General features: G+C 40.1%; 4 protein-coding genes and 2 non-coding genes across 6 annotated transcripts; 4 read left to right on the plus strand and 2 right to left on the minus strand.

Annotated features, from left to right (window-relative positions):
- Positions 1–678: 678 nt before the first annotated feature.
- On the plus strand, positions 679–1,317 carry LOC120422802 (uncharacterized). Its single transcript, XM_039586343.2, has 2 exons — positions 679–1,049; positions 1,110–1,317. The coding sequence occupies exons 1-2, from the start codon at positions 810–812 to the stop codon at positions 1,212–1,214; spliced, it is 345 nt and encodes a 114-aa protein (XP_039442277.1). The 5' UTR covers positions 679–809; the 3' UTR covers positions 1,215–1,317.
- On the minus strand, positions 1,271–12,031 carry LOC120422801 (uncharacterized). Its single transcript, XM_039586342.2, has 4 exons — positions 11,754–12,031; positions 7,437–7,580; positions 6,158–7,375; positions 1,271–1,936 (listed from the first exon to the last, which is right to left on the minus strand). Exons 1-4 carry the CDS (start codon positions 11,860–11,862, stop codon positions 1,311–1,313), a joined length of 2,097 nt encoding a protein of 698 aa, XP_039442276.1. The 5' UTR covers positions 11,863–12,031; the 3' UTR covers positions 1,271–1,310.
- A 211-nt stretch (positions 12,032–12,242) lies between these two features.
- Trnas-aga (transfer RNA serine (anticodon AGA)) lies at positions 12,243–12,324 on the plus strand. The gene has a single exon. It is a non-coding gene; the product is annotated as a tRNA-Ser (tRNA).
- A 1,431-nt stretch (positions 12,325–13,755) lies between these two features.
- Positions 13,756–13,837, plus strand: Trnas-cga (transfer RNA serine (anticodon CGA)). Its single transcript has one exon. It is a non-coding gene; the product is annotated as a tRNA-Ser (tRNA).
- Positions 13,838–15,515: 1,678 nt separating this feature from the next.
- On the minus strand, positions 15,516–18,597 carry LOC120422800 (nonsense-mediated mRNA decay factor SMG8). Its single transcript, XM_039586341.2, has 4 exons — positions 18,439–18,597; positions 17,410–18,385; positions 17,249–17,350; positions 15,516–17,188 (listed from the first exon to the last, which is right to left on the minus strand). Exons 1-4 carry the CDS (start codon positions 18,486–18,488, stop codon positions 15,578–15,580), a joined length of 2,739 nt encoding a protein of 912 aa, XP_039442275.1. The 5' UTR covers positions 18,489–18,597; the 3' UTR covers positions 15,516–15,577.
- Positions 18,598–20,360: 1,763 nt separating this feature from the next.
- On the plus strand, positions 20,361–21,605 carry LOC120422794 (replication termination factor 2). The gene is made up of 3 exons (XM_039586334.2): positions 20,361–20,543; positions 20,612–20,983; positions 21,044–21,605. The coding sequence occupies exons 1-3, from the start codon at positions 20,475–20,477 to the stop codon at positions 21,512–21,514; spliced, it is 912 nt and encodes a 303-aa protein (XP_039442268.1). The 5' UTR covers positions 20,361–20,474; the 3' UTR covers positions 21,515–21,605.
- Positions 21,606–23,286: the final 1,681 nt, after the last annotated feature.

A 23,286-nucleotide genomic window follows, 5' to 3' on the forward strand; every position in this document is an offset into this window, starting at 1 on the left:
CGCAACAAAGAGCACCACGAGTTCGAGCGAAACCGTAGAAATTTGTTATGTATAAAGAATAGAAATTATTCCAAAAATAAATTGAACTTCTAGAATAGAAATTATTCCAAAAATAAATTGAACTTCTATCAATGCAGCGTTTTTTTAAAAAAAAAGAACAATAAACTATTGTCTTTCATATGTTTCAAAAAAAAATCAAATTATTCGCTCTACAGCATTGCCTTGGCGTTCTCGATTACGAGATTCCTACTCGAAACTAGGTGTTCAAAGGCTTGATTGTTGAGGCAATTGCAAACCTTTTTTTACACCTTAGCTTCCATCCACCCCGGGATTCGAACTGACGACCTTTGGATTGTTAGTCCAACTGCCTACCAGAGACTCCACCGAGGGAGACGACTCCTACACCTGCACTGAGCTATCAACCTAACCTTTTTAGGTTAGAACGGGGCCAACATTTACTTCCCGTCCGACGGAAGGCGTGATCAGACAAATCTCGTCTCAAAATTTCGAACCCAGGCCGACTGGGTGAGAAACAATCACGCTTACCCCAACACCACGGTCCCGACTCTAGATATGTACAAATTAGAAAAAATAACCATCTACTTTGCGTAGATCGAGCAATGCAGCCATATCGATTAGCGTGTCGAATATTTTTATATATGACCAATTCCACCGCAGCGTGTGTATGCTTCAATCAAAATCGAACGCGCCAAAACTTCGCAGTAAACATTCCCGATTTTCCTGTAAATTCGCGTTCCGTCGCATCTCTCGCCGATTCATCCGATCGCTCCACTCATAAAACCCGAAAAATGGACTTTGAACCGCGTACTATCGTAAACGGTGCCCAGCTGAAGCACCATCCGGGCAAGGCGGTCAGCATCCACCTGTTTGTAGACCGCGCCGAAACGGACGGACGCAGCTTCACCGGCCGTTCCACCGATGGGCTGAACATCCAGGTCGTGCTGTCCCAGCCGCTGAGCGAGCTGCTGCACGGCTGGGTCGAGGTCATCGGGATGGCCGGCTCAAACGAGAGCGTGCGATGCAAGGAGGTTTGTTGACCCGAGGGGAGAAATGGGAATTTCTTTCTAATTTGAACCGGATCTTTGCAGATAATCACCTACAAGGAGACGGAGGAAAGTGCGTTTGATGCGTTTGGCCACGATGCGCTTTGTACGTTTCTGGCCAACTGCAAAGACATCTTCCAAATGACCTAGGTTAGTTCCAACAGCTCATTTTGTAATTGTATTTTTTTTTTTTTTTGGCTGCGGTATCCTGTTAGTCAGACTCTTTATTCATTAAAACCATGTTAATTAAAGATCTTGAATATTTTGTAAATGCTTCCGAAAGCCCGCGGTCAACGCGAGATGTTTGGGTCCGATCTGGGAGTCGGCCATACAAGCGAACCGAACCTCTCCGTTGAACCGTTGTACCGTAATCGACACGCTCGTGTTGGACTGCGGCGGTCTAAAGTAGATTATGTCCTTGATGGTGTGGCCCAGCAGATTGCGACGTTCCGTTACGTTGGGGTTCTCGATTACCTCGGTCATGGTCACGGCGAATCGTCGCGAAAGGTAGTTCATCAGTAGTTTCATGACCACAACGGGAAGGGCGTTCGTTAGGAAGTCGTGTTTGAGCTGGGCGATCGTCAAAAAGTTCAAGATTATTTGCTTCTGACGAATTTGAGCGATCGAGTAGCGGATCGATCGTAGAAGAGTCCGCTGGTCGAGACTCTCGATGGGGAGATTGAGCGAGATGAAGCCACTGTTTCCGGTGCGGTAGTTGGTTGTTCCCAGCAGGTAATCCTCCAACATGCAGCGACCGCTGAGGTGCATCATCCGGGGGATTTTGCCGTCACCTTCATAGCAGAGGGCTTGCAAGGATTTTGATAGGATGGCCAGCAGGATCTCAGTTTCGTTTGGAGTGTGGTTGGAATATCCTGTAAATAGGATTGGAAAGAGGATGTTATATACCCTAATGGACTGGATCAGAGATATCACGTTAAAGTCTGATCTACTATAGGAAACTCGCAGGATCGTAGACGCAACCGCAAGTTTTGAACACAAGCAAATCAATCTGATCTTCTACAATGTCAATGTTGCGGAGCTGCAATTCTGTACTTAAAAACGCAGGACTCATTTCGCAAGTTCTAAAATTTTTAAATAAATGAAAATTTTCGCAGGATTTCTGCGTTGACAGTTGCAAACAGGAAATCACATAAACCAACGCAGCTCATTGTAGACATTCGCAGGAAAGTCTGCGTTTAGAACGAATTTATTTCCATTCCTGTCATCGCGGCGCAGCGCAGGATCGCAGCAGTTTCCCGATGTAGATCAGGATTTTAGAATGTGATAAAACGTTGAGAGACAATTGAGAGATATCGCCTACCGTCATTCTACCATGGCGTTGCTGCTGTTCTGTACCAAATCGCAGGACGCAGCCCGCAAGTTTTAAATTGAGAAATATATTAATTTTTTTGCAGGACAATTAAAGCTAGTTTTCAAAAATTCCAAAATTTCAAGATCTTAAAAAAATAAAAGCTTGAAAATTTTTAAAAAGCCTGCTATTTCAAAATAATCACATTTTTCAATAAATTTAAAAAAAATTAGAACGTGTTTAAAAAAAATTAAAAATTATGAAAAATTTCAAAATTTTTAAATAAAATTGATATAGATATAATAAAAAAGTCTTTTTACCTTTTGTAAATTTTTTGTTATTTAAAAAAGGAGATTTTTAAAAAAATTGTTTTTAGATTTTTTTAATGTTTTCGTAATGTTTACAAAATTAAAAAACGTGATGTATTTTTTATTTTTTTATGTTTTTAAAAATTCGTAATGTTTAAAAAAAAATTAAATCTCGGATTTATTTTAATTTTTTGATGCCTTTAATTTTTTAAATCCATACAGTTTTTAAAATGTTCAAAATTTTGGTTTTTTAGGAAGGTTTTTTTTTAAATAGTTCAGTGTTTCTTGAAATAGTTCAGTGTTCTTGAAATTTATTGAAAGTTTTTAAAATGTTTTAGAAATTTTCAACAAATTAAAAAAAATCAAGAACGTATTAAAAAAACTTCAAAATTATAAAAAATTGAAAATCTTCAAAAAAATATATATTTTTAAAATTGAAGAATATTTAAAAAAATGATTTAAAAAAAATTAAATCTTTCTAACTTTTTTATTTTTTTGTTATTTTTTAAAAAGTTTATTGCAGGCCAAGGGTGCATGATACTGATGATACTCGTCGGTTGACACACCTAGGCGAGGAACATCCCGGAAGGAGCCCAACTACATCCGTAGTGCTGTTTGGACAAAACAGCATGGCTCTGGTTCCTTGCAAGTGTCCTATTTTCTTACCTCCACGTTGGCTTGGTTTAGTCATCATGATGACAAGGTGTAACCTAGCTGGTGGCCTGTAAGGGGCGCGTCAATGTGGGAAAGGGAAGTAATTTGTGATTGTAGACGGTATTGTTTTGATTCGCAGTATGTTGAGTCAACTGCTGTGGATGTACCTGAGCATCGCAGAACGGGGTTTCTCTACTTACTTTCCATTTCAGCTAACAGCTATCTTCTGTTTATTTTGTTTCACTGATTTTCTAAATCGGCTTCTGTTTACTATCCTTCATTTGATTTCGATTTTACTTATTTGATTCTCTTATTTCTCAACGCTTTCCCACTCTATTTTACCAATTGATGCTGCTGTAACAAACTGTCTTCTTTCCCTTAATTTGGCAGCGATGTCAATTTTGTTTTGTTTATCATGTGCCTTTTCTTTTCTTTATTTATCTATTTGAATAATTTCTCAACTTCCCTGTAAATTGCATTCAATACAATCTAAGCTTGTTTGTTAATTTCTTTATCTACTTCATAAATTACTATCTTTCCTTTAATATTGATTCTTTACATAGTATATTTCCTTCACTGTCCATTGTTTTGAAACTTCACCTTTTTCTTAAGCAAGTGAGGTTCGAGCCCTTACTCAATTTATGGAATGATTAAAGGATTAACACAAATATGACTATTGTACTTTTGAAAAACATTTCTAAAATGCTTAGGACCAAAATATTGTAACAAAACACCGCGACAAAAGAAATAGCAACAGATAAACACGATTCAACATTAGGGAAGATTTCAGGAGAAAACAAAACACAGTAAATAACAATAGGGGGATGGCGTCGCTATTTTTAGACCACATTTTCCACTTTTGCTCAAGGAGCGGCCGTGGCTGACTGGTTACGGTGTTCGCTTTCTAAGCGAATGGTCCTGGGTTCGATTCCCATCTGCTCCCAAGTAGAAAGTATGGGAAATATTAATCTTGAAACTTGAACATGAACGAAAAATCAAAGTCGCCCGAGTCGGGGTTCGATCCCCCGTCCTTTGGATTGGTAAGCAAAAATGCTAACCACTACGCCATCACAGCTTGGTGAGCGATGACTGGAATTAGGAATACTGTTACTATCAACTATATACGCGCTGGGTCCTTGTCCATTTGACAAGGGTTCGGAAGTTCTAAATAACGTTTGAACCCGATTGGTGCAAACGTTCTTCAGGGCGGGGCTTGTCGATAAAGCTGAAGTACCTCGCGCTCGGCTAGCCAGCGTAGAAATGGGTCACCGACGCTCGGCAGAGCTAACACCTTCCAAATGCCTATGCGAGTTATTTGCGTGTATAGAATGAAGAATCTAAAAATACATGGAAACAACTCAATTTGTAAGAAGCGACCGCGTGGTCCCGTTTGGTTGGTTGCACACACACACACACACACACACACACACACACACACACACACACACACACACATTTTCCACTTTTGCTCATCGAAACCGACTGCTTTATCGACTTCATTTTGCTGGGCGAGATAGGACGCCGTCTATTTTTAGACGATGACTCAGCACTTTTACACTCTTGCGCTTAAAAAAACCAGGTGGCAGCACGATGTAACGCCACGTCCCTATTAGTTTTTGAATTAAAACTAAAAATAAAACAGTACTTGCTTTAATGAAAATTGATAGGCACACTATAAATGGTTAGGCGCTTATACCGGAAAAGAAGGTGTGCATGCCTGGCACGAACACTCAAAGCGTGTTCTAGCGTGTTGCTCGTACTGACTCAGAGCAAGGGTAAGATGTAGGTGTAAGGGCAGTGCGTGTTCGTCGGGAACCTAGTGCATAAGATCGGTCAAGGCCCGTTCCTACACTGAAAATTGCGAATTGCAAATTTTTTAAAAAGTTTATTTTTTTTAATTTGTATTTTTTCTAATGTTTAGATTTTTTGTTATGTTTTCGTAATGATTCAAAAAAAAATTGTGATGTTATTTTTTTAAGTTTTGAGGTTTAACTTTTTTTATGTTTCTAATATTTTTGTGTTTTAGAAAATTTGTAATGTTTTTATTTATTTTAAATTTTTGGGTTTTTTTATTTTTGATGTTTTTGTAAAATTTTAGTTTTTGCTTTGGGACCATCCATAAACCACGTGGACACTTTAAGGAGGAGGAGGGGGGGGGGGGGTATGGCGATTGTCCACGATCCATATAAAAAAAAATTTTTTTTTGTATGGACAATTGTCCACGAAGGGGGGGGATAACAGAATCCCAAAAAAGTGTCCACGTGGTTTATGGATGGTCCCTTTATAAAACTTGTAATAAAAAAAATATTTTTGAAATTTTGTTTTTTTTATGTTTTCCAAATTTTATAAACGACAGAAATTTTAAAGACATTAAAAACTTCTGACGTTTTTTAAACCTTCAATTTCCTGGAAATTTTAAAAAATTGTAAGAATTTGAAACTCTAGATTTTTGCCTTCCTCACCTCAATGAGGAAAGGCTATAAAATCACTCGAAAAATTAACTTCTTTATTCGACCTCGTAGACTCACCTTCACGCATACATATCAACTCAGAATTAAATTCTGAGCAAATGTCTATGCGTGTGTATTTCTGTAAGTCCGTGCACCGAAAAATATGCACACGATTATCTCTTGACTGGTTGAACCGATTTGGACCGTTCTGGTCTCATTCGATCCGTCTTAGGGTCCCACAAGACCCTAGTTAATATTATGAAGTTTTGTCAAGTATTTCAAAAGCTATGCTAAAAAATGATTTTAACAATAGTCCGAAAGATTGTAAAAAGGGTGGTTTTTGCAGCTTAAAACAACAATTATTGATATTACCTGCTTTCCGTCCAGTGCCTTGTTCCACCAACTTCAACTCATCCATCCGTATCTTCTCCGACCACGAGACTACTTTCCGCCCACAGAGGGAAACATTCTGCAGATAGTGCTCCGTGATGTCGGATCGACGCTCAAACAGTTCTTCCGCGACCAACCTGGGTGCCGTATAAAGCAGCTTAATTCCGGTGAAACACTCTCCCAGTCCACCGTACAAAACCGGCACGTACTCCAGCAGGAATCCTGCGACGGTGTTTCGCTTTATTTTTCCAATCAGCATGTAGATCCGCATGGCTTCTACTTCCCGGTAGATGTACCAGGGAACCATCAGGGTGATCGTGGCTCCGATCTTCCACAGCAGGAAGATCCACTCCTTCACCACGTTGATCGGATCGAGCGAGCTCAGAATCGCGTTCCAAATTGTGCCCAGCGTCAAGTTCCGGCGCTGAATCTCCCGATCGATCAGTGACTTGAGATAGTCGATCTTGATCAGTGGATTTGCGGAAACCTTTGAATAACCACGCACGAAATCCGACACGATCACAACCACGCCAATCAGTAGCATCGACAGCAGCTGCTGAATTCCCTTGATCTGCTTCTTCTCAATGTCCGGCGACTCGAGCGGATCGTGGTTGTACACAAATTCGTTCCACTTGTTGCTGATCGACGCGTTCAGATCGCGCCACATCTTTGGCAAATAAACAGGGCCCCTCATCATGTTGGCGAAGATCGAGTTGCACTCGGAGAGGCTTCCCACAGTTTCAACCGCACCCTGCTTCACATCAACCAGCAGTAAATCGGAGATCTTCAGCCGCGTTTGCTCCTCCAACAGCAGGTGATGAACCCGGTACAGCAGATAGTAGTAAGGTGCCACACTGTCACACTCGGCGGCCACTCCACTCCCGTCCCGACCTCCGGGCGCCATCGGAATGCAAAAGATCTGCCACGGTGGAATCTCCGGCGGCATGTACTTGGAGATGAACTCGCTCACGTAGTCCTGCAGGTTCGCCTCCGTCAGCGGCCGGCCTCGGTGCAGCGTCGGTGCCAGAATGATGTGGTTGTCGATGTTAAAGTCCTTGGTCTTCTTGACGAACGCGTACTGACCCCAGCACGAGATCAGCGGGAATTTTAACCGGCCAAAGCACAGCCGACCGTACTGATCGCGCCGGCTCAGCACCTGGTCGATGAACTTGGCCTTGATCGCGTGGATGTCGCAGGATCCTGAAAGTTGAACAAAGTTTGTCTTGGTGGAAAATAATAAGTAAGTGAAACCTTCGAATACCTTCGATTTGGAGCAGCACGTGGAACACTCCGGGATTCCGGGACGTGTCAACCAGACTTCGGATGTTGTTGGTGCGGGCAAACTTCAGGTACGGGTAGCGATTCGCCAGGAATGCGATCCATAGTTTTCGGGTTGTTGAAACCGCTGGAAAGATGCAAATGGGTGTTGGTTAAAAAACCCTATTGTGGTAGTGTTTTCTTGATTTTCTTTTTTTTTAAATGCAGTATACCAAAATACACTGTCATCTCAAAATGCAAAAATTGATGTTGTAGCATTGTTACAAGAACAATTTTGCAGAAAAACGTATGATATTTTATCCATTTTCAGTAATGTTATGTCTATTTTACTGGAAAAATGCTGCCGATCTTCAAAATTCTAAAATATTAAAATAACTTATTCCTGTTATAAGTAGCTACTACGATCATACTCAGTTTCTCAAATAAAGTATTTTTGAACGGCTCCGAAGAAACAAAACAATACAAAATACGAAAATTTTCTTGAACTTTACGGCTAATTGACGAAAACGACTGTATTGTAAATAAAATAATGTAGGGACAGGGGGGGGGGGGGATCAGAATGTACCATGGAGCCACCCTTGGTTTTGGGCTTTAGAATGGATTTAGACCAACTGTAAGGCAAGGTTCTTATAAAGGACGTCAAATAACATCACCACATCGAAAACGACGTTTGAATTCATTGTATTGTTCGAATTATGAGCAAAAATGTAAATTTATTGACAAAACCACGCAAATGTTGTTTATTTCGTGGTTCTTAAATAAGGTTTCTCGAAAGTTAGATTGTTTGAAAAAGTTTGTTCAATGTTTATAATGTTACCAGGAGCTAGGTATTACGAAGGTAATCAAACAACAACGGAACCTTCAAATCATTTAGAGGCTTGGTGGTGAAAGTGTTAGATTAAAATCCACTTGGGGGCAGAATGGACCACCCTTTTCCTGCCTTATAAAAACAATCAAAAGTTACGAAATTTGAGCTAGGTAAATGGATTATTCCACTCCTGGTAGCATAAAAAATCACGTTTAATGCAACATTAGTTGATTTTTTAGTTATTTTGATGCTTATTTGTAAAAATAGTGTCTTTTTTCAACATATTAAAACTATTTTCAAAAATGTTTGTTTTGGTAAGTGACTATTTTCATAAAAGTGGTCTGACTTCATGGAAACTATAATAGAAAGGTCCCTTAAGTCATTTATTATCTCCCTTCAACTTTTTATTAGACAAAATGGCTATAAAAGTAGTCGAAAAACATTTTTTTTAGATTGCGTAAAAAATAGCTTTAAGCTAAAAAATTTCATCACCCTAGTATACTGCCGTTCTACGCATAATTGTCCCATGTCATTTTTGGTCAATTTTGTTTTTTTTTCATTTTTAGGTTTAGTTTGACGTTTACTTTTCGTAAAACACTTAAAATCTAGTACTTTGTTCGGAAAATCCTTGAAAACAACACCAAGTCTGTTTGTCGCATCGTTGTACTTCTACGCATAATTGTCCCACCAAGTATTTTCTATCACTGAATCATTAGTTTTACGATGTATTGTGTCTTGTTTATCTGTTGTATAACAAGAGGATTACAAATAAGAGCGATAAACTGCTAACTGGGATGATTAGGGACTTATGGGGTGAATAGGGACCCACGGGACAATTATGCGTAGCAACACAAAAAACGGTCGGAATATTTCAATCGCGTTTTTCTCAGTTGCACTTTTTTGAACATGGGACAATTATGCGTAGAACGGCAGTATAAGACATTGAAGGGACCATCTCAAAGCATAAGCCTACTACACTGAATTCATAAATTTGTATGTTTTTCTTTGGTTTTTGGCGCATTTTACTTAGGCGGGCTATTCTGACCCCCCTGCCTTATTTATTATATTTCTTTTGAATTTTATTAAATATTTGAAGATCGGAAAATTTCACGAATGTTAATTTTTTTAACATTGAAAATCAGACCATTAGTTGCTGAGATATCGACATTAGAAACAGGAGTTGTTTCTTTTTCTTCAAGCCGCTGTATCTCAGCAACCAGAGGTCCAATCTTCAATGTCTCTTAGACAATTTTATACAGTCGATTCTCTGGCTGTCGATCTTCTCGATATCAATATTGCTCCATCTGTCAATAAATTTTAAAATCCCTTCAAAATTTTTGTTCTATAATTTGGAGGTATCAAATTATAGAACAAAAATGTTTTTCTATCTCGACGATCCCTTCAATATCGACACAGATAGAGTCCACTGTAGCAAACTTTCTGAACTTTCCAAAAACAATATTTTCAGGAATGGAAAATCATGGACACTGTTTTAAAAAATAAAATAAAAACGGAAATTTTCGGACCAAATTTTACTTTGAATGGCTATATTCTTAAAACGGTGCACTTAATCACTTTTGAGGCCAAAAAAATTTAAGCACAAGATTTAATTTTTTTACAAAAATCACTATTTAAAAAAAAATCTTAACTCGTCGGCAAGCAAAATTGGTCCATACTTCTGATTGGCTCAAAAGATGTTGGGTTTTGTCCCCTAAAACAAAGACACCAAATCAATAAAAAATCCTTGAGAAGTTACAGATTTTTTTTTTGAGAAATTACAGAATATTTACGTACCATTTTTGTATGAAAAGTTACCAAAATTGTATGGAGACTTGTATGGGCGAACCAATGACACAAAATAGCTTTTTTGGTCATAGGGAAGGTCCTCACATAGTTTGAGCCAAATCAAAAAAAAAAAATGCAAAAAATAAAAATGGTCGAAATTTGCCGGTATCGTACAGAATTGCTCATTTGTTAAAAATAATAACAATAGCTGTACTGAAAAGTACATTCAAAAAGGGTGGTTTCTGGAATTGCGGGAAAATATGTGTTCAACTCGCGGCAAAATTTGAGTTTTTCAGCACTCGGAATGATTAAATTTTTCAAAGATTTTTTTTCTTGTAGTTTGCTCTTAGTTTTTTTTTCGAAAATTTTAGCAGGGGTGCTCAAAGTTTTTGAATTGCTCACATGAGCTTGCGGGCCAAATAAGAAAAATTTTGAAAAAAATTCTATAAAACTGAAAAAAACATGAAAAACACAAAAGTGTTCAATTTCGAACGCCTCGACCGGAATTTTGTAGCTTTATAGCCCCAAAAGCTAGCCTGAAATTTTGGGCGCATTTGATTAATGTTTAGATGTTCCACTCTTGACCTGAAGTTATAAAGAAATTTCAATAAGTTATAAAGAAATTTTAATAAATGAAAATATATCAACTTTTTAACTCTTCTTCGAGAAAGTTTTCCTATGCCCTATGATTTTTTCTCAAAATAGAGGTTTCTTAAAAAAAAGGTTTCTTAAAGGTTTTTATCCGGAGAACAACTTTGTAGAACATCAGCGCTAAGAATTAATCCCGGAAAGATACAGGCAAATTTTTAGAGCACGTTAATTTTTTTTCCGTACCCCAAAAAATATCCTGTATCTTTTCGGGATCAATTCCTAGCGTTTTGCGATGTTGTACAAAGTTGTTCCCCGGATCAAAAGCTATAAGAAACCTGAGAATAGGAAAATTTGATTCAGTTTTGGGAAACTTTCTCTAAGAAGAGGTTAAAATTGAAAATTTGCCATAGTAAATTTTTAGAAGTTCAATACTTTCAGGTCAATGGTGGAAGTACTAAACCTTAACCAAAAGCGCTCAAAATTTCAGGCTATGTTCTGGGGCCATATTGCTACAAAATTCCGGTCGAGGCGTTCGAAATTGAACACTTTTGTCTTTTTCATATATCCGTGAGCCACGCTATTGGTTAAACATTATTAAAATCAGAAAATCGAAAAATTTCATTGCCACTTTCGAAATTAATACAATATTTTTGAGTGAATACAATCGTTATTTCACAAATATAGTCATTTAGTTGTAAAATGCACAGAGGGCCATTTTACATGACTATTCAAAATAAGTCCGCGGGCCACAAAAAATCACCTCGCGGGCCACGTTTGGCCCGCGGGCCATACTTTGGTCATCCCCCTGTTTTAGAGGAAGTGAAACAAAAACTATAATTTAATTTGAATTTATCAGCGATGAAATAGTTTTCACTCCACAGTATAATCACAATAATGAGTCATCTTCAAATCTTCTGTTTATACATTTTATTTCCTCTCAATCCAAAGCTCCAGCTGATCCTTATCACCGTGATACCCACGTGGCAGAGACTGTCCCGCCAGACCCAGTCCCGTCTCCCGCTGTGGCGTAATGGCGCAATCACGCTTGTTTTGCTACGTTTTCTCATGCATTATTGTGCAGTTGCGCGTTTGAACCGAATCCCGACAGAAACTCACTTGCATAACTGATAGCAAAAACCGGCAGGATCGCACAAAACGCCACGAAAAACAGGAAGGTCTTCACGGTTGACTTGGCCGAGGCCCACAAACCCCCACCCACGCCCATGCTTTCTGCGGTTTGTTTTGACTGCGAGTTTCAAACACCGCGTTTCTACTACAAACAAATAATAATTTAGCCACGCGCGCGCGCTCGACGTAGGAAAAATTAGAAATAGAAATGAAAAATGAACGAAGCGCAAAGTTATGGCTTGAAACCGAACCGTTCCCGTCGAGCAATCGCTCGAAACTGACTGATAGGATGCCTACGGCCACCACCAGCAGGCAGGAATCCGCATCCTTATCAAGTTTTGACTGGAACATGCACCTTGAAATTTTAAATATTATGAAAAGCTTCGTTTTTTTTGCGAAACTGATTGGGTCATTCACCGCCATGAGGGGAAAAAAGATTCTTATAGTCGTTTTATTTGTGCCTGTGTTTACTCAAGAGCAGTCGTGGCCGAGCGGTTAAGGCGTCTGACTAGAAATCAGATTCCCTCTGGGAGCGTAGGTTCGAATCCTACCGACTGCGATTTCTATTGTTTTGTCTTGTTAAAAATGTTACTACTTTAAAAATAAAATATAGAATATTTGATAGTATTTTAATAGCGAATGTGTTCGAAGGATCGGAAAATTTTCAAACTATACAAAAACAGAAGAAAATGATAAAAAAATAACAATAAATGGAAATATTACTACAGTTCAGACTCGATTACTCAAAGTCTCCGCGGAAATTTAACGCGGCTAGCTAAAGTTGGTTTAGGCAAGATATTTTTTTTCGGATGGGACCATCCTAATGACCAAACCAAGAAATACTGAACTTCTATGTCAAATTTTGGGCCAAATCGGAGCACTTTTGTTTAGGATCCTGCTGGTTTGACGTGGATTTTGAACTAATATATTCAATTTTGAAATATTTTTTGATCTTTAAAATGCATTGGAAAGAAGAACTCTTAAAATTTTAGAAAATTTTAGGGTTGGAAGTTTTACTTGTTTTATGTGACTTTGCCAATGTTTTTAAAAATTTCATTTTTTTAGGGGTCAACTTTGGCTGTGTTTTTTACTAACATTTCCTATATTTTAAGTAAAAATAAGTATGCAGTAATTTTTGTAGTGTCCCAGACTATGCCTCTACGCATTTGTTTACAATATAAATGATAATGGTGCCATTCTATAGCAGAAAATGTGAAAAACAAGTAAAAAATTGAAAAAGTTACTGTAAAAACAGGAAAAAATTAAATAGGCAAAATGTAATGATAGGAGGTGTTAGAATAGGCTAAATACTACCAAAAACAAACATAAACTAAACAAGATAAATGAAAATTAAAATACTAAAAATAAAACAAGAAAAACATAAAACAAGAGAAGTGAAGTTTTTCGTAGAACAAAAGTTGCTCAAAATGACCTCCTGAACACGGGAAAAATAAAAAAATTCGAAAAAAAATTAGGCATTAGAGGGTTAATAACTGGTTTTGGGCTGCAAAATTGAATGAATGCCAGAAAATGGTTAAACACCGACCATTAAATAAGCAGTTAAAAGCCTCATTCTTCCACTTTAATTTTAGATCGCGTTTTCGGTTTACACCTTGAAATTATTTATGCGAATCTTTGATTCCTCTCGTTCCATATGGTTATTCGAATACAGTGAAACCTCTTTTTACGCGATGCGTTACGTTTTTCTAATTTGTCGATTTCTCTGGAATGACGCAACATTTTTGCAATCTTTTAAAAGCAATTTGTAGGTTTTGTTCAGATCTTACAAAACGCTTATGAAGCATGCCAAAATATTGTATGGTTTAAGAGAATTCTGCGAAACAAAGAGCGTAACGCCACCGCATAAAAAGATGTTTCTCTGTTATAATGATTGTATTATTAATTAAGGGACCAGATGTGTACAACAACAAGACAATTTTATTTAATCAACCATCTACAGCTTGTACAAAAACTTCTAATCTTTCGTCGTGCAGTCGTGGCCGAGTGGTTAAGGCGTCTGACTCGAAATCAGATTCCCTCTGGGAGCGTAGGTTCGAATCCTACCGGCTGCGAAGGAAATCTTTATTTTGTTTGCTCAATGATTGTACGTCCAAGCTCAAACAAAACGATGGCGTTAATTTCGACTCATTTGACGCTTAAATTTTTTACAAATCCAACAAAATGTTCAAAATAAAGCCATAGTGTGGAGAATGTTGGGATCCAATATCCGTCCAGCAGCAATATCTTCTAAACGGCCAGACATATTGCTTAGCGTTATCCGCATTTATTCGAATACAGTGAAGCCTCTTTTTACGCGATGCGTTACGTTTTTCTAATTTGTCGATTTCTCTAGAACGACACAACATTTTTGCAATCTTTTAAAGGCATTTTGTAGATTTTGTTCGGATCTACAAAACGCTTATGAAGGATGCCAAGGAAATCCTTATTTTGTTTGCTCAATGGAGAATGTTGGGATCCAATATCCGTCCAGCAGCAATATCTTCTAAACGGCCAGACATATTGCTTAGCGTTATCCGCAAAGATAATTCTTTGTCAAAAATCAACGTCAATTTGCAAATTGTGTGGAGTTTTGGATTGGCTTTTGATCAACAATTTAGAAGAAAAATTAAGTCTCAGTCATCAGTCATTTTTTACTAGAGTCGTGTTGCCAAAAACGGGATGGCACTGTAATCCGAAATGTTCGAACTCATGACAAATTCAGATTTGAAAGTAATTTTGATTTCGATCGTAATTTTTCATTTTATCTAGAATCATGGATGGAACTGTCCATATACTTTTCTTTAATGTACTAGTAATATCAAGTCTATTTATTATTTGCATAATCTTTCTTGAATTTATTGCGTATCTATTTATTTGAATAATTCTTTATCTGTCCTATAAATTATCATTACTATAATCTAAGCTTGTTTTTTATCTCTATTTTTTAACTATTGTCTAAGTTTACGTCTACTATATCCAGCATCTCATTTTTATTCTTTAAAATACAATCAACATTCTTTTTTTAATTGATTCTTGGTTTTTTTTAATAAAATATATTTTCTTTTACTGTCTATTGTTTTCAATCCTTACCCTTTTTTCAAACAAGTGAGGTTTGAGGTCTTGTTCAATTTATGGAATGGTTAAAGGATTAACACAGATATTACTATTGTACTTTAGGTAATCTTTAATAACATGCTTAGGACCAAAAATAACAAACACCGCGACAAAAGAAATAGCAACAGATAAACACCACTCAACACTAGGAAAGATTTCAAGAGAAAACAATACACAGTAAAATAACAACTAGTTTTAGAATTCAAACTAAAAATAAAACAGTTTTTGCTCTAAGGAAAGTTGATAGGCACACTTTAAATGGTTAGGCGCTTATACTTACATCAAACCCTACGTAATGTACCACCCCCGGCCGAGTTAAAATGCGTAACCGGAAAAGAAGGTGTGCATGCCTGGCACGAACACTCAAAGCGTGTTCTAGCGTGTTGCTCGTACTGACTCAGAGCAAGGGTGGGATGTAGGTGTAAGGGCAGTGCGTGTTCGTCGGGAACCTAGTGCATAAGATCGATCGGTCAAGGCCCGTTCTTACACTGAAAATTGCGAATATCGTTATCACTTGACTTTGAAAATAGGTACATAATTTTGTAGAGTGAGAAATAATAGGTTAATGTTTTTGTAATCTTTGAGCAGAGAAACCGAAGATTTCTTTCGTTGTTATTAAAAAAACGATTTCCCACGTCATTTTACACTTCTTGTTCATGTTAAGCTTTATTATCGAGACAAACAACGAAACCCCCAACTTACAACAACTCCTCACTGATTTCACTCTCCCTAATTCCAAACATCCCGGCCATCAGCACTCCATGCGTCGCCGCATTGGCCACCGTCACGCCCGCCGGTGGCATCAACGGCCCGCTGTCCCCTTCGTAGATGAACGGCAGCCGCAGTATCCAGTACGCACTTTGGCTCAGCTTAATCGGCTCAGTCAGGCCAGTCGTGAAGGTGAGACAGTTTTGGGTGGTGCCTTGCAGGATTCGCACCTTTGGCTCGACGATCACGTTCACTGGGGCCTTTGGCGTGACCACGTGGACTCGCATCAGCTGGGCAATGTTTGAGCTCCGGCAGGGACACGGGAAGTAGATGGGCATATCGTTGAACACGACTTTGCTGCCACTGTCACGAACGATCGAGCCGGATCCCCCGCGGAGGACGGTATCGGGACCGCTCATGATGAAGCGATGTCCGCGAAGACACTCGTACTCGACGCCGAGGAAGATTTTCAGAGTGAAAGTGTTGCTCGATTCGCTGGACTTTGATTGGGAGGTGTTTTTCTTGCGGTTGCGGATTTTTTCGTACGACGCGGCCCACGACTGGGCGTGCTCGAGACGGACGCTGACGTCCCACGGGAGCAGGAAGTTGGCGCCGGACAGGAAGCCACTTTGGACGTGCTCTGGGATGCCGCTGTTGTGAGTGTAGATCGAGCTGGGTCCAAGGCAGACCAGCGACCAGGATGGGAATTGGGGCAGCAAACCTGCGGGGCTTGCGGCGTGCAGCATTCCGGGGAGGTACTCCGTGGTCGAAGGTTGCCGCAGGATGGCTTTGTCTTCGGAATGTTCTCCAACCTTGATGACGATCTCGTTGACCGTTTCCTGCTCCAGCGTTTCGTCCTCGTCTTCGCCTTGAGTGCCAAACTTTTGCGACTTGTTCTCTTCGTCCCGCTTTTCGTCCATGCTGAAGGTGAGATTCGATGCGCTGTCCTGGCTCTTTTGACTGCCCGACAGATGCGGTGAGTTGTCGTTCGTCATCGGCGGATGGGTGCTCGCGTCCGGCGTTCGGTTCGAGTGCTCAAACGACATCAGATTCGACAGATTCTTGTTGATAAACTCCGCCGCCCGGAAGTCGTTGCTGGACGGTTCAAACACGGGGAACTTTACCCTTTCGAGCACATTGCAGCTGCTACAACTCTTCGCTATGATCTGGTAAAAGTCGTAATTTCCCTGCCGGATCGTGTACGGATCTTCCCGGTGGCCCTGAGTCCGTCCGCAATTACACGCGGAAACGAAGATCACCCCGCTGGAATGCTCCGTCGGATCTTTGACCTTGTGCTTGCCCAGCGCGCACGGATTTCCCCTCAAGCTGGGATACTCGCACTGCTGCTTGCCGTTGAGCCAGATCGAGTCGCAATAGTCCTTCAGCTTCTGCTCGTGCCGCTCCACTTCCGGCCCGCGGGCGTAACGCGTAAACAACTCGTGCGCCTGTTCGTACTTTTTCTCGTGGAACGTGCTGCTGTAGTGATGCGGCAGCATGTCCTTGTAGTTGACCATCGCCAGCTCGAGGCCGTGCTCGCAGATTTCCGCGAAGAAGCGCTCGTCAATGTCGATGATTTTGTGGAAGTTTTGCAGGAATGCTTTCTGAAAATAGTTTGTGATTATTTAGGAACGAATCATTCTATTTATGCTCCCTTTACTCACATATTCTGGATCGTTGGTTTCGTAGCTTGAATTGCTTGGGTTGTCGATGAATATCTTGTGCAGCAACTTGAATCCTTCGTACCACGTTTTGAAGGTCGGAATCTGAAAAAAACAATCAATTTTTTGAATCTACTCGACAAGTATAGTTCAAGTTACCCTACCACAAAGTGACCCCTTCCGCGATACTTTGAGGCGCTATCGTCGAACCCATGCTCGAACGCCTCGGCCACGTGTTCCTTCAGCAGCGCAAGAATGCTCCGCTCCTTTTTCTCCGCCCGTTTGCTCTTGCCCACGCTCCACGCGGACATTCCGTAGCCATCGTACGGTCGCAGTCTACTCATCAGATCTTCGTCGTCATCATTCTGTCCGCCGGCAGGTTTGTTCAGGTATTTCATCAGCAGATCGATCGAGTCCGCCAGCGGATTCGATTTAGCTCGTTTATCACTGTTGTAAAAGACAAATTTCTTGCTTCTCGGAATCGAAAACAACGACATTGCGCTGTTGTTCGTAATTATGAACTCGTTGCGCAACATTTTGTAAATCTCCTCCTCGACGGAGCATTCCAATCCGTCCAACTTCTCAACGTCCTCCGGCTTGATGTTGCTGGTGCCCTCGAAGAAGAATATAAACCTCGGGCTGCACAAACGTGCCTCCTTGCCCATGTAATTGCCCAGGTTCGAACTCTTCAACAGCTTAGGCAAAAACTTAAGCACATATTTCTCGCGTATAATTTTCAGCGATTTAAAAATCGAAAGATAACTCGTATCAAACACCGACGAAGGTTCCACCAGCACAATCATGTGGCACACCTGAATCGCAAACAGCAACACCCGGGCAAACCGTGTCCTCACAGTGCTGTTGAAGTTGATAAAATTGTCCTGAATTCCCGTCTGAACCGCCTTCGCCAGCAAATCGGCCATAACGTGCTGGTCAAACGTCGTTTCAAAGTGCAAATACAGAATCTTGCCATCGTTCTCAAAGTAGAACTTGACGCGGCCATCGCGCAGGTCCGTGTCCGTCAGGGCCGGGTGAATCGTGAGCAGGTTGAACCCGACCAGTTTGTTGCAATCCGGCGTGGAAGATTTTCCGATTATTCCGACCACAATGAGCTGCTTGTCATCTTTCATGAGGATTTTGCTGCAAAAGATGTTGCTCAGTATTGCGTAATGTAAGCCATTGTAGCCACGTACCTCAAATCCTTCGGAATATCCGGAAATATAAAGCTGTTAATTGGGTTCATTTTTCATAGAAATTAATAATGTGCCACCTCTCAAAATTTATCACGCACGCAGTTTGTGAAGTTGTTTTTGCACGTTTATTTTGATCAGATCTTTCGTACAAAGGGGTTGGACAGAAATGACGTTGTTTGATGGAAGTGAGGGTGGTAAACACAGTAAAATTGAGTTACTCTCAGAATAACTTTTTCAGGTACACCCTTACCAAAAATCATGATTTTTTGAGTTCCAAATCCCACTTTTCATACGATTTTTTGAGTTCAGGTACTACAACCATAAAAATGGTTATATGGGTTGAACTGAAAAATTTGTATGAAAAGTGGGATTTCGAACTCAAAAAATCATGATTTTTGGTAAGGGTGTACGATTAAAAACGTTTTGTCAGTGTTCAGGGCTCTGAACTATCGTGCTAAAGGTTTTGTTAGTTTTTAAATACACTCAACCCCGATGGTTTGACACCAACTGTTGTCAAACGAACGGGGTCACTTTTTAGTTTGACACCCCCTGATGGACTGAAGTCCCACGGTCCTGCGATTCGAAGCGTTATCTGCTCGATGTCGATTGAGTCCTGCCGTTTTCGAGCGTTTGTCGTGCGTTTTGATCGAATGTCAAAAAACCGACAGCGTGTGTATGCAGAAATCTTGGCAGGCGTTGATTAAAATTAATGACAGATAAATTTTCGCGGATTTCCAACGTGCTTGTGAAAAGTTGTGTTAATTAAATCATTTTTAAAAAGCTAGAAATTTATGTTCCAGATTCAAGAGCATGACGGAACTAACAAGCCGAACAAATGAATGAGGTAAAGCACTTTCAAATTATGGTGTGTTCAGAATTTTTGATATATTTATCTAACTTTAACTTTAGATGTTTGAAAAATTGCTGGTTTTGCCCCTTGAGATCACCAAGAATGAAGCAAATTCGAGTTCCGAACCTGGCATCGCAATGTGGACAATAAATATTTAAATAGAAGTCGATTTGAATAAAATAATAAAATGTGCATGTTTGCTAACGAAATCTCTTTTATCTGCATCAAATTAACCCAAAAATCCGAAACGAGAGCACCCGACAATGGCAGGACAACCTAAATAACAAAGTCGCCCGAAATCGGCCCGACAACGGCCCGTCAACGTCGATTTTCTCAAACGTCGATTTCGTCGATCGTCGGACAAAGTGTTGCATATACGCACGAAAAGGGCCCGAATTCCGTCGGACAAACCGACGGAATTCGGGCCGTTTTGTCGAGCCGTCCGGCGGTTTTCGGGCCGTTGTCGGCCCGGTCCGTCTGTCAGGGCCCCTTTACACGGAGCTCACACACACACTACCAAACGTTTGTTTTGATAGTGTGCGTGAGCGCCGTGTAAAAAGTGACAGTTCGTCACTTTTTAGTTTGACTTTGACCAACCAACGGGGTACAAACTAAAAAAGTGTCAAACGAAAAAGTGACCAACCACCGGGGGCAGGCATGCCAGATTTTGAAGATTTTCGGGCACATCACAAAAACGCAAATGAGTTTAACTTGATGGCAAAATAATATTTTACAAATCTGTTTTTGGCAAAAAAAAAAAAGCAAAACATTGTTATCTTTTTCTTGAGTAATTCATTTATTTAAAAATCGTCGAATAACATGGCAAAACAATACGTTTGAGCATTGAGCCTGTGCTCGAAAATCTTCAAATGTGGCATCCCTGACCGGGGGTTGAGTGTAGTCAATTTTTAAATATGTAGGTAGTTAATTTTAAAAGTCGCATCTTCAATGATCAACATCATAATCATTTTTTTATGCCTGCTGAAGTTCTTACCCTTATTTTGAGTACCGCGTGTATCTGTGAAAAAATGAGTAACTTTTCGTAGACGTGTGGAAAAAGTTTGCTGTCAAAACAAAAACTTGTTTTCGTGTTTTGTATCCAAAGTTCTTTGCTGATATCCTCAGATTTTTCAAGATTTTCCCGTAATTTTGGCCTAGAATTTGATTCCATCCATCAGTATACAACATGGGATGTGATGGCGGAACCATTCCCCGGCGGGACGAGCTGGTCCGCATGAAGAAGAAACCAGAGCAGGTATGTGAACACAACATAGACTTCCTGTTTCGTCACTAATCCGGAAACTTTCACTCCACCTCCCTCAGAAAGACAAAGACGCCGAGCGGCAGTTCCGCTGGAAGCACTGCACCATCACGCAGGAACGTCTCCGCAAGCCAATCGTAATGTGTGGCCTCGGGCGGCTCTACTCGAAGCAGAACGTCATCGAGTGTCTGCTGGAGAAGGACAAAATGCCCGAGTCTTGCGCGCACATCAAATCGCTGAAAGACGTAAAGGATCTGAAGTTGACCGCGAATCCGGCGTACGATTCCGATCGGGACGACAAGAGTGCCGAGTTTATTTGCGCGTTGATTGGGCTGGAAATGAGCGGCCAGTTCCGGTTTGTTGCCCTGTGGACGTGCGGCTGCGTGTTTTCGGAGCGCGCTCTGAAGGAGGTCAAGGACAAGACTTGCTCGTCGGTAAGTTGAGTGGAGTTGAATTTAGTTGTATCAATTACTAACTGAATGATTCTCTTTTAGTGCCAGACCCCGTTCTCCGAGCAGGACGTCGTAATCTTGAACGGATCGGACGAGGATGTCGACCTGATGAGGACCCGACTGGACGCGCGAGTGGCCCGTCTGAAGGCCGAGAAGAAGGCCAAAGCGGACAAGAAAGCTAAGGCAAAAGCAGAATCAACCGTCACTTCAACGGCTACCTCATCCGAGGCCGCCACCAATCCGGACGCCGAACAACCCGGACCGTCGTCGAAGCCCTCGACCAGTGGAAAGCCGGGAGGCAGTTCTTCGCTTAAGCCAATCATCCCCAACAAGCGGGCCCTCATCAGCGACAAAATTGGCGACGATCCCATGTTTAAAAAGTCCAAACAGGATTACAGCGTGGCGAAGGACCCGAACGCCACGGACGTGTACAAGTCGCTGTTTACGACGCACGAAAGCGAAAAGGACCAGCAGCGCGCTCATTGGGTTACGTACAATCCGTTTTATAACTAAAGAAAGGCGTTTTATTACAACTGATTGAAATGTAACTGAATAATATAGAACATACTGGAATATCTTAATAAAAGTAAATTTATTAAAAGTAGATTTGGGTTAAAAGAAGAGTTTGTTTGTACTTAAGGGGTTACATTCATGTAAATCGTCAAAAATGTCAGGTTGCTATGAGCACATATTTAAACTTTTTTTAAAGGGCATTAAAATATACATTTTCATCTCTTAACAAAATAAATATGAAGACATTTGGATGTACCATTGCCGAGATAAAGCTATTTTAAGTTAGCAGTTTAAAAAAAACGGATGCCACGATTTCTCAACACTGCTTTGACCAAATTAGCCAAAATGTTGGTGAAGACTCATTGAACCGGTCCTGTGTGCATGACGAAGGCTGATTTTCATAAAATTATTTTTTAAAAAAGATAAAAACATTTTTATGTTTTCAAAATCATCAGTTTTCGATTTTTGTATTAAAAAAAAAGCAAAATTTCAAAATCGGGTATCGTCATGCACACGGGATGTGGCTTGTGTGTCTTCACCCCAAATTTCAGCCAATTTGGTCCATCCCGTCTCGAGATATCGTGGCACCCGTAAATCAACTCGGTGTTTAGAGAAAACGTTACTTAATCCACCTTTAGGTGGTTGGTGCCTTCCTCACATTCATAAAGTGAATACACTACACAGCCTCAAAATAGTGTATAAATAACACTTACTTTATCAAAATATCTGAGATCCGGCCTAAAAAATGTGTAATAAAAACACTAAAGTACTAATAACTTTTGATAGGGTTGTCAGATTTTCAATGTTTTGGACTCTTTGGAAAGATCTCTTGATTACCCATCCAAAGATAGGTTGCATAATAGACCCGGACATCGTTTTCGTCGAAATATGTGAGATCCGGCCTCTAAAAAGTGTATAAATAACACTTACTCTATCAAATAACTTTTGATAGAGTAATCAGATCTTCAATGTTTTGGTTTTGTTGGAAAGGTCTTTCAAATACCTTTCTAAAAATGTATAGCATGACGGGTTTTCTTACTAAAACCACCCTTTTTACAATATTGCAAACTTTAGTCAAGTTTTTTTAGCATAACTTTTGAAGTACTTTACTAAACATGATGGTATGAAAATATGACCTATGTGACCTGAAGACGGATCTAAAAACACAGATCCGGACAAAATAGGTCAAGCCAGTTCCGAGAAAAGTGAGTGAGAAAAAACTGCGTCCATCCACACACACAGACATTTGCTCAGCTGGTGATTCTGAGTCGATATGTATACGTGAAGGTGGGTCTACCAGGCCTATCCAAGAAGTTCGTTTTTCGAGTGATTTTGTAGCCTTTCTTCAATAGGTGAGGAAGGCAAAAACGCTCACAAATTTTGACGGTTCGCTTTGCGCATTGATAAATTGTGTCACGAATTTTCTTAAATATTTTTATTTTTTTATTTTGTACATATAAGTAACCCCTTAAGGTATTATTTATTCATCCTAAAATCAAATCATCAACTATTAAAACGATATTTCCGCTGGAACCAGATCCACAAAACTTAGATTTCCTTAGCTCCCCTCTTGGTATAAAATAGTTCATTCCAAACTTTTTTAAATAAAAAATAATTTAAAATAACATCATTCCAAACACACCAATCTTTACCCTTCTTCAAAAGGTCAGTGTACACCGGGCTGAACATTTGCTTCAGTGTCCTATCCCCCAGACGCTTCTGTCAAAAATGTCTGAAAAACAAAAAATGGGTGCGATTGCACACTGATATGG

This window comes from Culex pipiens, chromosome 2, assembly GCF_016801865.2.
Source record: "Culex pipiens pallens isolate TS chromosome 2, TS_CPP_V2, whole genome shotgun sequence".
NCBI lineage: Eukaryota > Metazoa > Arthropoda > Insecta > Diptera > Culicidae > Culex > Culex pipiens.